This window comes from Tachypleus tridentatus, unplaced genomic scaffold (genome assembly GCF_004210375.1).
Source record: "Tachypleus tridentatus isolate NWPU-2018 unplaced genomic scaffold, ASM421037v1 Hic_cluster_1, whole genome shotgun sequence".
In the NCBI taxonomy this organism is placed as follows: Eukaryota; Metazoa; Arthropoda; class Merostomata; order Xiphosura; family Limulidae; genus Tachypleus; species Tachypleus tridentatus.
In genome coordinates, this window is record NW_027467777.1 from 31,000,775 (window position 1) to 31,015,332 (window position 14,558).

The window sequence follows — 14,558 nt, forward strand, 5'->3', positions numbered from 1 at the left end:
GTTGACATAACTCTGTATTAACTGACTTGATATAACTCTGTATTATCTGAGCTGTTATAACTCTGTATCATCTGAGCTGTTATAACTCTGTATCATCTGAGCTGTTATAACTCTGTATCATCTGAGCTGTTATAACTCTGTATCATCTGAGCTGTTATAACTCTGTATCATCTGAGCTGAAATAACTCTGTATTGAAACTGGATTTCTTTTTACTTTAGTACAAACTTCAGACGTTACTGTAATTAACAGTAATAGTTTTGTAGAAAATCCCTGAAATGAGGCACTCCATATCACAACATGAAAACTATACTTGTAACACCTTTATTAACGAAACTCAATAAAAGGAACATTAAAAATCATTTGACTCATGCTCAACATAAATATCATACATTGAACTACAGGATGCTATGTATATAGAATGACTTTTTACGGCAAGAAATGGGCAAAGAATTTACTGAGTTTATTAGGAAAAGACAGCTTCTTCTGAAGAAAGTTCCTCAGTCTGAACTGAATCTAAGATGTCTTCTGGTCTTTTCAGTGTTCACACTTACTTCTGGATGAGGACCATTTTACAAACTTGAAGAATTTTTGTCCTTGTCTTCTCTGTTGACATCAAGGTTTTCAGTAGCAGACACACTTCCACAAGAAGTGAAGACATCATTACAAGTAGGGACAGCTTGGTCTAAGTGGACACAAGTAAATTCATGCTCCAGGTTTGTTGAGTCGGAGCAAGGATGGCCAATTTTGTTGAACTCAAACAAGGAGTTCATACCTCCTAGGATACCAGAGTCACTGGAGACGAGCGTATCTTCGGAGATACTGAGTGTTATTTGTTTCTGGCTGTTTCCTAGTTTCAGATGAACAATGTCATTACCATGACAGCGGCTGTCTACTGGAGTAACTTCTGTCTCTTGCCTCTCAAAACACAAAATGTCATCAAAACCTTGGTAACTCTTTACGGGGTGATGAGACTGTGTCATTTCCTCGTCTGCTGTACTAATGTATAGATTTGGTAAACCCGTGACCTTTGTATGATTGTAAGGTTTGACCTGCTTTTCTTTTTCTGCCCTCTCTATTTCAGAACGCATTCGATTGATTCGTTCCGCACGCTTCTGAAGGCAATCAGTCATGTCCAAGTTGTGATGTCGGTTACAGTTAACTTCTGGTCTAACATACACTGAAGAAAACAAATATTTTAGTTATTATCAATGTTTCTGAAATACATTCTATCTAATAATACTGACAATAATGTAAGATATAAGAAATACATTGTTAATATTGTGACACTTTACTGGGATGGTTAGATAAGGTAACACTTTACTGGTATAGCTAGATAAGGTAACACTTTACTGAGATGGTTACATAAGGTAACACTTTATTGCAATGGATAGATAAGTAAGGTAACACTTTTCTGGAATGATTAGGAATTCTTAAAAAACAAACTATCTGAAACATTAAAATATTTTAAATTAAAACATGAACAATCGTACCCCATTCTACTCAATGACTGATTACTATACAAAATATGAAAAACGTTGTGTTCCTTGTTCTACAGAAGAATGACAGCTCGGTGTTTAGTTAATAACTGACAGTGAACACAAGTCATTATGGAAGAATGACAGCTCGATGTTTAGTTAATAACTGACAGTGAACACAAGTCATTATGGAAGAATGACAGCTCGGTGTTTAGTTAATAACTGACAGTGAACACAAGTCATTAACACACATCTATGATATTGAGGCCCCACTGGTTGTATCTCAGATCTTTAATTTTTCAACAAGAAACAGCAAAGTAGACAGAAAGAAATTAAATATCTGATAAACAGAGCATTTCAACAGTAATAGAAAAGTAGACATAAAAACACAACATTTCAACTATGATAAAAAATTATCCAATGTTTCAAAACTGTGTATGCAGTAATAAAAACTGCATCCACTTCAATGTCTTTCTTTAACCCTCTTGAGATTTACTAAACATGGAAATATTATACTTACTCTTAAAAGTATTACTCGTTTGATGTTTCTAAAATAGAATAAGAGTTTTCACTGTAAGTATAACACACTAACTTCCAAACAAAAATCACAAAAACATTACATCATTTCACAGGTAACATTTCAACTTTAATTTTTCTTTCATAATTACACTTTCAGTACTTATATTTAGTTTTCTCTAATTTGAATATTATAGCTCAAAGTTATCACTTGGTTTTCATCTTATCTGTGACCATAAGATATTAAATATTTAAAAATAAGTTACCAGCTATTATGGTAACATTTGCAGTTTGCAATTATGTCTCCTTTTCTCCTAAAATAATTATTTCATATGATTGAACATAACTCAAAACCTTACTGTGGTGTTTTCTAGTTTTCTGTAGATAGTTTTTATAGTAAAACTAATCTACCTGCCCAGTTTCTCTGTCACTTCGTCTACAGAATCCGTTGTGACGACACTAAAACCAAAAATGAACAACAGCGAAATTGTTTGATTCTTTATGTTACACAAGACACAGTTACACAGTGGTTAAAATAGAACAAAATTGTCTTGGTTTCAATGTAAGAGAAGTTCTTACAAAACAAGCCAAGAGATCTCTCAATGATATTAACTGACAACTTAACATTTGTATTACTAAGTTATATACTTACTTCTCTGCATACTTGATTTGATAAGAATTTATTGATAATATATTTAGTAAAGGTTACATCTGAACTTAACAAAATTATCAAATTAAGATGATATTGTATTCACATGTATCTGATTTCTATCAGTTCACGACAACAAGTAACAATGGTATAACACTCTATGGTACTGGTACCTTGTCTCTGTCAACTCATGACAACAAGTAGCAATGATTTAAACCTCATATTGTGTGGTACTAGTACCTTGTCTCTATCAATTCGTGACAACAAGTAACAATGGTTTAAAGCTGATACTATATGGTACTAGTATCTTGTTTCTATCAGTTCATGACAACAAATAAAAATGGTTTAAACCTGATACTGTATGGTACTTGTACCTTGTCTCTATCTACTCATGACAAGTAACAATGGTTTAAACCTCATATTGTATGGTACTAGTGCCTTGCCTCTATCAGTTCATGACAACAAATAACAATGGTTTAAACCTGATACTATATGGTACTAGTACCTTGTCTCTATCAATTCATGACAACAAATAACAATAGTTTAAATTTGATACTATATGGTACTAGTACCTTGTCTCTATCAATTCATGACAACAAGTAACAATGGTTTAAAGCTCTTAAGCTGATACTGTATGGTACTAGTGCCTTGTCTCTATCAATTCATAGTAACAAGTAACAATGGTTTAAAGCTCTTAAGCTGATACTGTATGGTACTAGTGCCTTGTCTTTATCAATTCATAGTAACAAGTAACAATGGTTTAAAGCTCTTAAGCTGATACTGTATGGTACTAGTGCCTTGTCTCTATCAATTCATAGTAACAAGTAACAATGGTTTAAAGCCCTTAAGCTGATACTGTATGGTACTAGTACCTTGTCTCTATCAATTCATAGTAACAAGTAACAATGGTTTAAAGCCCTTAAGCTGATACTGTATGGTACTAGTACCTTGTCTCTATCAATTCATGACAACAAGTAACAATGGTTTAATACTTACATTTTTATCATAAGCAACAAAGAGAAATAAGCAGAGTGTTCCCTGAAACATAAGTTGAAGATATTTATTTAGAAGACAGATTTGATACTTAAATTAATCACTTAAGATATTGATATAATTAAATATAGTATCCATCATCTGGTAAATAAAGTTAATACAATGCAGTATCCTTAATCTGAATAAGATACTAATGATAATATTAATGTACACAAAGTGATTTTGGTGTTTTCACAGAACAATGATTTTTAGGACATGAGTATTTTACCAAGCAACATTACCATTAATCAATAATTATTTTTACACAAAAATATAGTTAACAGTAACTAGGTCTTGAAATATTCTTACATATCCGTTTCCAGTAGTGACGTACACTTACTAAAAATGTTGACGACAGTGCAAAGTAATATCTTGAAGTAATGTCCTCATTATTGACATACAATATGCTCGAGGAAGTTGCCAGAAGTAATGACAGTAAAATGACAGTCGAACGATTTACCAGGTCTTTCCTGAAATCATTATGGAGATTTAGAAGTCACTCAGTTAGGGTCAACTACTAGGATAAATACAAAATGTTGAGAAGAAAACTAAGTTTTTTTTTGTTTTAAAACTAAAGTCACTAGTAAAAATAATTAGTTCTTTAAAATATTTACAAATGTTTGTTTCTCTGTTGTTTATTAGTTTTTAAGCGCTATGAAATGGGCTATGTTGTGGCCACTACAGTTAACAATGTCCTTTTTATTAGCATTTTAAGCCTTCAAAACTTACCTGGTTTACAGTCTAACTCATATTTTGAACACCATACGTTTTACTTGTTATGTTCAAAACCGAAATATAGGCAGGTAACTTGAAGCAGGAGATAAATATCTGATACGTTCAAACTTATAAAGAAAATAAGGCAGTTTTATATACCCTATTTGTTACAGTAAATATATACTGTTATTGGTTAAGTCTTTTAATGATATATAGTCGAAATTTGGCATCACAAAAATATGTTCCATACACTAGAAGGGTAACAGTCAAAATCCACTATTTAGTCAGGGAAAAGTGGACCAAAAGTTGCCAATTAGTGATCTTGAATAACTGCTCTCCCTCAAATATATCTGTTTAAAATTAGGGACACCTATTTGCAAATAACTCTTGAAAAGCCATGTGAGGAACTTCTAAACAAACCAACCAATAATACACTATATGTAACAGGGCCCAGGAGAGAAATCGATCAAATATATTGTATTTCCCTTCTCAAGGGACCACAAGAGAAACTGATCAGATATATCTGCCCTTGCAAGAATCACCAAAACACAGCACTAGTATCTAAATATTTATTTTAAAAAGAGAAATAAGGAAGACGTTTAAATATTGTATATATACAAGATATTTACTTCTGTACAGGCCCACCAGGGGCACAGGCCACAGTTATTTGCACCAGGTGTAACTTACCTATCCGAAGCCCTGGTGTAGGTGCATCTGGTTATAAGTTTATATATACATTAACCATTCTACATAAACAATAAACCTAATGCTATTTCAGCATTCTTTTATGTTTTCAAAAGATAAAAACCAACATATTAAATCAAAACAAAACACAAAAAATACATTTATGAAAATTTTTAAAACTAAGAAATTCTGTAACAAGAACTAGAATTGTTTTTGTATAATTCAATACCCAACACTCAGCTACAAGAACTAGTATTGTTTTTCTGTAATTCAATAGCCAACACTCAGCTACAAGAACTAGAATTATTTTTGTGTAATACTCCAGTCAGTACTCTGCTACAAGAATAGTATTGTTTTTATGTAATCCTACAGTCAATACTCAGACTACAAAAACTAGTATTACTTTTCTCTGATCTTCCAGTAAGCACTCAGCTACAAGAACTACTATAGTTTTAATGTAATCCTCCAGTCAACACTCAGCTACAAGAACTAGTAATGTTTTTATGTAATCCACCAGTCAACACTCAGCTACAAGAACTGGTAATGTTTTTATGTAATCCACCAGTCAACACTCATATACAAGAACTAGTATTATTTTAGTGTAATTCTCCAGGTAACACTCAGCTACAAGAACTAGTGTTGTTTTTACGTAATCTTACAGTCAACACTCAGATACAAGAAGTAGTATTATTTTTTGTGAAATCCTGTAGTCAACACTAAGCTACAGGAACGAGTAATGATTTTATGTAATCCTTGTTACTGTCAACATTCATCTACAAGAACTAGAACTGTTTTTATGTAAACCTACAGACAACATGGAGCTACAAGAATTAGTATGTTTTTACGTCATCCTACAGTCAATATTCAGACAACAAGAACTAGTATTATTTTTGTGTAATCCTCCAGTGAACACTCAGCTACAAGAACTAGTATTGTTTTTGTGTAATCCTCCAGTGAACACTCAGCTACAAAAACTAGTATTATTTTTGTGTAATCTTCCAGTGAACACTCAGCTTCAAAAACTAGTATTATTTTTGTGTAATTCTCCAGTGAACACTCAGCTACAAGAACTAGTATTGTTTTTATGTAATTCTCCAGTGAACACTCAGCTACAAGAACTAGTATTGTTTTTACGTAATCCTACAGTCAATATTCAGACAACAAGAACTAGTATTATTTTTGTGTAATCCTCCAGTGAACACTCAGCTACAAGAACTAGTATTGTTTTTGTGTAATCCTCCAGTGAACACTCAGCTACAAGAACTAGTATTATTTTTGTGTATTCCTCCATTAAACACTCAGCTACAAAAACTAGTATTATTTTTGTGTAATCCTCCAGTGAACACTCACCTACAAGAACTAGTATTATTTTTGTGTATTCCTCCAGTCAACACTGAGCTACAAAAACTAGTATTATTTTTGTGTAATCCTCCAGTGAACACTCAGCTACAAGAACTAGTATTATTTTTGTGTATTCCTCCAGTCAACACTGAGCTACAAAAACTAGTATTATTTTTGTGTAATCCTCCAGTCAACACTGAGCTACAAGAACTAGTATTATTTTTGTGTAATCCTCCAGTGAACACTGAGCTACAAGAACTAGTATTATTTTGTGTAATCCTCCAGTCAACACTCAGCTACAAGAACTGGTAATGATTTTGTGTAATTCTCCAGTGAACACTGAGCTACAAGAACTAGTATTGTTTTTGTGTAATCCTCCAGTCAACACTGAGCTACAAAAACTAGTATTATTTATGTGTAATCCTCCAGTGAACACTCAGCTACAAGAACTAGTAATGATTTTGTGTAATCCTCCAGTCAACACTGAGCTACATGAACTAGTATTATTTGTGTTCAATACTGAGCTATGATTAAGAGCTAATGTGAATAGCTGAAAATAACTTACCTTCTGGGGTTTAAATCTAATTTTTGTCGTTCTTTCAACTTTGTTTTCAACATCATAAACAGTATAAAGTGTAGCTGGAAAATGTTTAAATTACCTTGAGATAAGTAACTTTTGAATTGAAATACAGGAATTTTGGGATTATTCATAACAGCCTATTAAAACAAATTCCATACATAAATGTTTATAAGTTTTTGAGTATTACTAGAAAGTTTTAAAGCTGATTATCGTTCCAAAGGTCAATATTGCAAATTAAACACTTTATTATCTTATGCATCTAACATGTGAAGACTGTTACAAATTAAACACTTTATTATCTTATGCATCTAACATGTGAAGACTGTTACAAATTAAACACTTTATTATCTTATGCATCTAACATGTGAAGACTGTTACAAATTAAACACTTTATTATCTTATGCATCTAACATGTGAAGACTGTTACAAATTAAACACTTTATTATCTTATGCATCTAACATGTGAAGACTGTTACAAATTAAACACTTTATTATCTTATACATCTAACATGTTAAGACTATTACAAATTAAACACTTTATCATCTTATACATCTAACATGTTAAGACTATTACAAATTAAACACTTTATTATCTTATACATCTAACATGTTAAGACTATTACAAATTAAACACTTTATCATCTTATACATCTAACATGTTAAGACTGTTACAAAGTAAACACTTTATCATCTTATACATCTAACATGTTAAGACTGTTACAAATTAAACACTTTATTATCTTATACATCTAACATGTTAAGACTATTACAAATTAAACACTTTATTATCTTATACATCTAACATGTTAAGACTATTACAAATTAAACACTTTATTATCTAATCCATCTAACATGTTAAGACTGTTACAAATTAAACACTTTATGATCTTATACATCTAACATGTTAAGACTATTACAAATTAGACACTTTATTATCTTATACATCTAACATGTTAAGACTGTTACAAATTAAACACTTTATTATCTAATCCATCTAACATGTTAAGACTGTTACAAATTAGACACTTTATTATCTTATACATCTAACATGTTAAGACTGTTACAAATTAGACACTTTATTATCTTATACATCTAACATGTTAAGACTGTTACAAATTAAACACTTTATTATCTAATCCATCTAACATGTTAAGACTATTAAAAATTAAACACTTTATTATCTTATACATCTAACATGTTAAGACTATTACAAATTAGACACTTTATTATCTTATACATCTAACATGTTAAGACTGTTACAAATTAAACACTTTATTATCTAATCCATCTAACATGTTAAGACTGTTACAAATTAAACACTTTATTATCTTATACATCTAACATGTTAAGACTATTACAAATTAGACACTTTATTATCTTATACATCTAACATGTTAAGACTGTTACAAATTAAACACTTTATTATCTAATCCATCTAACATGTTAAGACCATTACAAATTAAACACTTTATTATCTTATACATCTAACATGTTAAGACTATTACAAATTAGACACTTTATTATCTTATACATCTAACATGTTAAGACTATTACAAATTAAACACTTTATTATCTTATACATCTAACATGTTAAGACTGTTACAAATTAGACACTTTATTATCTTATACATCTAACATGTTAAGACTGTTACAAATTAAACACTTTATTATCTAATCCATCTAACATGTTAAGACTGTTACAAATTAAACACTTTATCATCTTATACATCTAACATGTTAAGACTGTTACAAAGTAAACACTTTATCATCTTATACATCTAACATGTTAAGACTGTTACAAAGTAAACACTTTATCATCTTATACATCTAACATGTTAAGACTGTTACAAATTAAACACTTTATCATCTTATACATCTAACATGTTAAGACTGTTACAAATTAAACACTTTATTATCTAATCCATCTAACATGTTAAGACTATTACAAATTAAACACTTTATTATCTTATACATCTAACATGTTAAGACTGTTACAAATTAAACACTTTATCATCTTATACATCTAACATGTTAAGACTGTTACAAATTAAACACTTTATTATCTTATACATCTAACATGTTAAGACTATTACAAATTAAACACTTTATCATCTTATACATCTAACATGTTAAGACTATTACAAATTAAACACTTTATTATCTAATCCATCTAACATGTTAAGACTGTTACAAATTAAACACTTTATTATCTTATACATCTAACATGTTAAGACTGTTACAAATTAAACACTTTATTATCTTATACATCTAACATGTTAAGACTGTTACAAATTAAACACTTTATTATCTTATACATCTAACATGTTAAGACTGTTACAAATTAAACACTTTATTATCTTATACATCTAACATGTTAAGACTATTACAAATTAAACACTTTATTATCTAATCCATCTAACATGTTAAGACTGTTACAAATTAAACACTTTATGATCTTATACATCTAACATGTTAAGACTATTACAAATTAAACACTTTATTATCTTATACATCTAACATGTTAAGACTATTACAAATTAGACACTTTATTATCTTATACATCTAACATGTTAAGACTGTTACAAATTAAACACTTTATTATCTAATCCATCTAACATGTTAAGACTATTACAAATTAGACACTTTATTATCTTATACATCTAACATGTTAAGACTGTTACAAATTAGACACTTTATTATCTTATACATCTAACATGTTAAGACTGTTACAAATTAAACACTTTATTATCTAATCCATCTAACATGTTAAGACTATTAAAAATTAAACACTTTATTATCTTATACATCTAACATGTTAAGACTATTACAAATTAGACACTTTATTATCTTATACATCTAACATGTTAAGACTGTTACAAATTAAACACTTTATTATCTAATCCATCTAACATGTTAAGACTGTTACAAATTAAACACTTTATTATCTTATACATCTAACATGTTAAGACTATTACAAATTAGACACTTTATTATCTTATACATCTAACATGTTAAGACTATTACAAATTAGACACTTTATTATCTTATACATCTAACATGTTAAGACTGTTACAAATTAAACACTTTATTATCTAATCCATCTAACATGTTAAGACCATTACAAATTAAACACTTTATTATCTTATACATCTAACATGTTAAGACTATTACAAATTAAACACTTTATTATCTTATACATCTAACATGTTAAGACTGTTACAAATTAGACACTTTATTATCTTATACATCTAACATGTTAAGACTGTTACAAATTAAACACTTTATTATCTAATCCATCTAACATGTTAAGACTGTTACAAATTAAACACTTTATCATCTTATACATCTAACATGTTAAGACTGTTACAAAGTAAACACTTTATCATCTTATACATCTAACATGTTAAGACTGTTACAAAGTAAACACTTTATCATCTTATACATCTGACATGTTAAGACTGTTACAAATTAAACACTTTATCATCTTATACATCTAACATGTTAAGACTGTTACAAATTAAACACTTTATTATCTAATCCATCTAACATGTTAAGACTATTACAAATTAGACACTTTATTGTCTTATACATCTAACATGTTAAGACTGTTACAAATTAGACACTTTATTATCTTATACATCTAACATGTTAAGACTGTTACAAATTAAACACTTTATTATCTTATACATCTAACATGTTAAGACTATTACAAATTAAACACTTTATTATCTTATACATCTAACATGTTAAGACTGTTACAAATTAAACACTTTATTATCTAATCCATGTAACATGTTAAGACTATTACAAATTAAACACTTTATTATCTTATACATCTAACATGTTAAGACTATTACAAATTAGACACTTTATTATCTTATACATCTAACATGTTAAGACTGTTACAAATTAAACACTTTATTATCTTATACATCTAACATGTTAAGACTGTTACAAATTAAACACTTTATTATCTTATACATCTAACATGTTAAGACTATTACAAATTAGACACTTTATTATCTTATACATCTAACATGTTAAGACTGTTACAAAGTAAACACTTTATCATCTTATACATCTAACATGTTAAGACTGTTACAAATTAAACACTTTATCATCTTATACATCTAACATGTTAAGACTGTTACAAATTAAACACTTTATTATCTTATACATCTAACATGTTAGGTAACTTTGTGCTTTGAACACTACAACAGAGGTTCAATCATTTTGTGATGAGGAGAAACTCATTTGAAGTAAAATTGAATCTCAAGAAGGCTGGTATGGATATTAAAACCTTTATTAAAATAAAGTAGAGAACAGCGTTTCAACCTTCTTACGTTATCTTCAGATTAACAAAGGCTAATGTTTTCCTCTATTTCAATAAATGTTTTAATACCCATACCAGCCGTCTTGTGATAACTTCAGTCACTTCACTATACAATATTCTCATGATAAATATTTTAATTCCCATTCCAGCCATCTTGTGATAACTTCAGTCACTTCACTATACAATATTCTCATTATAAATGTTTTAATACCCATACCAGCCGTCTTGTGATAACTTCAGTCACTTCACTATACAATATTCTCATGATAAATATTTTAATTCCCATTCCAGCCATCTTGTGATAACTTCAGTCACTTCAGTATACAATATTATCAATATAAATGTTTTAATACCCGTACCAGCTGTCTTGTGATACCTTCAGTCACTTCATTATACAATATTCTTATTATAATATCACAAAATAAAAAACATGACCAACTTCAAAGTCAAGAAATATTTTTCTGAAATTACAATGAAAAAGAGAAAAACAAAATACGGTGGGAACACCACATGAATTTTACTTGCTTTTATTTTAGAAAGATGAAAAATATTACTGAAATTGTACTTACTGTAAAAATAACAGTTGTTGATGTGGTTACAGTGTAAAAAGGTGTTGTTCCTATTGTTAGCCACCACCTGAAATTGTTGTTTATACAACTTTAATGAATTACTCGACCAAAATTTAAGTGTAATAAAAACACTGAAAGACCTTGATATCAATAATTGTTTGATAAAATTTATCCAAGTAAAAGAACTTAATATATCAGTGAAGCATTTATTTTGGCAAGTGGGTTTCTCCCTAGCATTTAAGAAATGAAGTATTGAGTTTTTAAATTGTAGTAGTCGTAAGACTAGCTAAAACCTTGGTAAGACAGGATAACAAAGAAAAACTTTAAAACCATTTAACTTATGTTTTATCACGTGCATAAAAATTACTAACACAAATACTGGATTTTTATAAAATATATCTGAAAAATGTAACATTTTACTAAATCCTAGAATGTGTCAGCTGATGAGTTTATCTGCCTACCTCTGAAAATGAAATCCTTTAAGGGCTTGAACAACCAGTGTAGCTACAACAATACTTGCTGGAACAACTGTATCAATAACATATATTCTTAACATTATATACCACCATATAACAGTACATTTATCAATACAACAACATACATATACTGTCATACAACACTAGATCTATCAATACAACAACATACATATACTGTCATACAACACTAGATCTATCAATACAACAACATACATATACTGTCATACAACACTAGATCTATCAATACAACAACATACATATATTGTCATACAACACTAGATCTATCAATACAACAACATACATATACTGTCATACAACACTAGATCTATCAATACAACAACATATATATAGTGTCATACAACACTAGATCTATCAATACAACAACATACATATACTGTCATACAACACTAGATCTATCAATACAACAACATACATATACTATCATAGAACAGTAGCTCTATCAATACAACAACATACATATACTATCATACAACAGCAGCTGTATCAATACAACATACATGTACTATCATAGAACAGTAGCTGTATCAATACAACATACATGTACTATCATAGAACAGTAGCTGTATCAATACAACATACATGTACTATCATAGAACAGTAGCTGTATAAATACAACATATATATACTATCATAGAACAGTAGCTGTATCAATACAACATACATATACTATCATATAACAGTAGCTGTATCAATACAACATACATATACTATCATAGAACAGTAACAGTATCAATACAACATGCATATACTATCATAGAACAGTAACTGTATCAATACAAGATACATATACTATCATAGAACAGTAACTGTATCAATACAATATATATATACTATCATAGAACAATAGCTGTATCAATACAATATATATATACTATCATAGAACAGTAGCTGTATCAATACAATATATATATACTAATATAGAACAGTAGCTGTATCAATACAATATATATATACTAATATAGAACAGTAGCTGTATCAATACAATATATATATACTAATATAGAACAGTAACTGTATCAATACAACATGTATATACTATCATAGAACAGTAGCTGTATAAATACAACATACATATACTATCATATAACAATAACTGTATCAATACAACATACATATACTATCATAGAACAGTAACTGTATCAATACAACATACATATACTATCATATAACAGTAACTGTATCAATACAACATGTATATACTATCATAGAACAGTAGCTGTTCCAATACAAGATACATATACTATCATAGAACAGTAGCTGTACCAATACACATACATATACTATCATATAACAGTAGCTGTATCAATACAATATATATATACTAATATAGAACAGTAACTGTATCAATACAATATATATATACTATCATAGAACAGTAACTGTATCAATACAACATACATATACTATCATAGAACAGTAACTGTATCAATACATGTATATACTATCATAGAACAGTAGCTGTACCAATACAAGATACATATACTATCATAGAACAGTAGCTGTACCAATACAAGATACATATACTATCATAGAACAGTAGCTGTACCAATACAAGATACATATACTATCATATAACAGTAGCTGTATCAATACAACATACATATACTATCATATAACAGTAGCTGTATCAATACAATATATATATACTAATATAGAACAGTAACTGTATCAATACATGTATATACCATCATAGAACAGTAGCTGTACCAATACAACATACATATACTATCATATAACAGTAGCTGTATCAATACAACATACATATACTATCATAGAACAGTAACTGTATCAATACAACATGTATATACTATCATAGAACAATAACTGTATCAATACAAGATACATATACTATCATAGAACAGTAGCTGTACCAATACAAGATACATATACTATCATAGAACAGTAACTGTATCAATACAACATGTATATACTATCATAGAACAATAACTGTATCAATACAAGATACATATACTATCATAGAACTGTAACTGTATCAATACAAGATACATATACTATCATAGAACAGTAACTGTATCAATACAAGATACATATACTATCATAGAACAGTAGCTGTTCCAATACAAGATACATATACTATCATAGAACAGTAGCTGTACCAATACAACATACATATACTATCATATAACAGTAGCTGTATCAATACAAG

General features: G+C 29.0%; 1 protein-coding gene across 1 annotated transcript in view; it reads right to left on the reverse strand.

Annotated features, from left to right (window-relative positions):
- Positions 1-323: 323 nt before the first annotated feature.
- The window catches only part of LOC143241749 (uncharacterized), an 83,180-nt gene continuing 68,945 nt past the window's right edge, over positions 324-14,558 (reverse strand). The window contains exons 18-25 of the mRNA XM_076484972.1: positions 12,356-12,422; positions 11,895-11,961; positions 6,978-7,051; positions 4,014-4,143; positions 3,638-3,679; positions 2,404-2,451; positions 1,997-2,024; positions 324-1,178 (exon numbers count right to left, since the gene is read on the reverse strand). Of these exons, the coding sequence (XP_076341087.1) occupies positions 571-1,178; positions 1,997-2,024; positions 2,404-2,451; positions 3,638-3,679; positions 4,014-4,143; positions 6,978-7,051; positions 11,895-11,961; positions 12,356-12,422 (1,064 nt within the window). The 3' untranslated portion in view covers positions 324-570. The remainder of the gene's footprint in view (positions 1,179-1,996; positions 2,025-2,403; positions 2,452-3,637; positions 3,680-4,013; positions 4,144-6,977; positions 7,052-11,894; positions 11,962-12,355; positions 12,423-14,558) is intronic.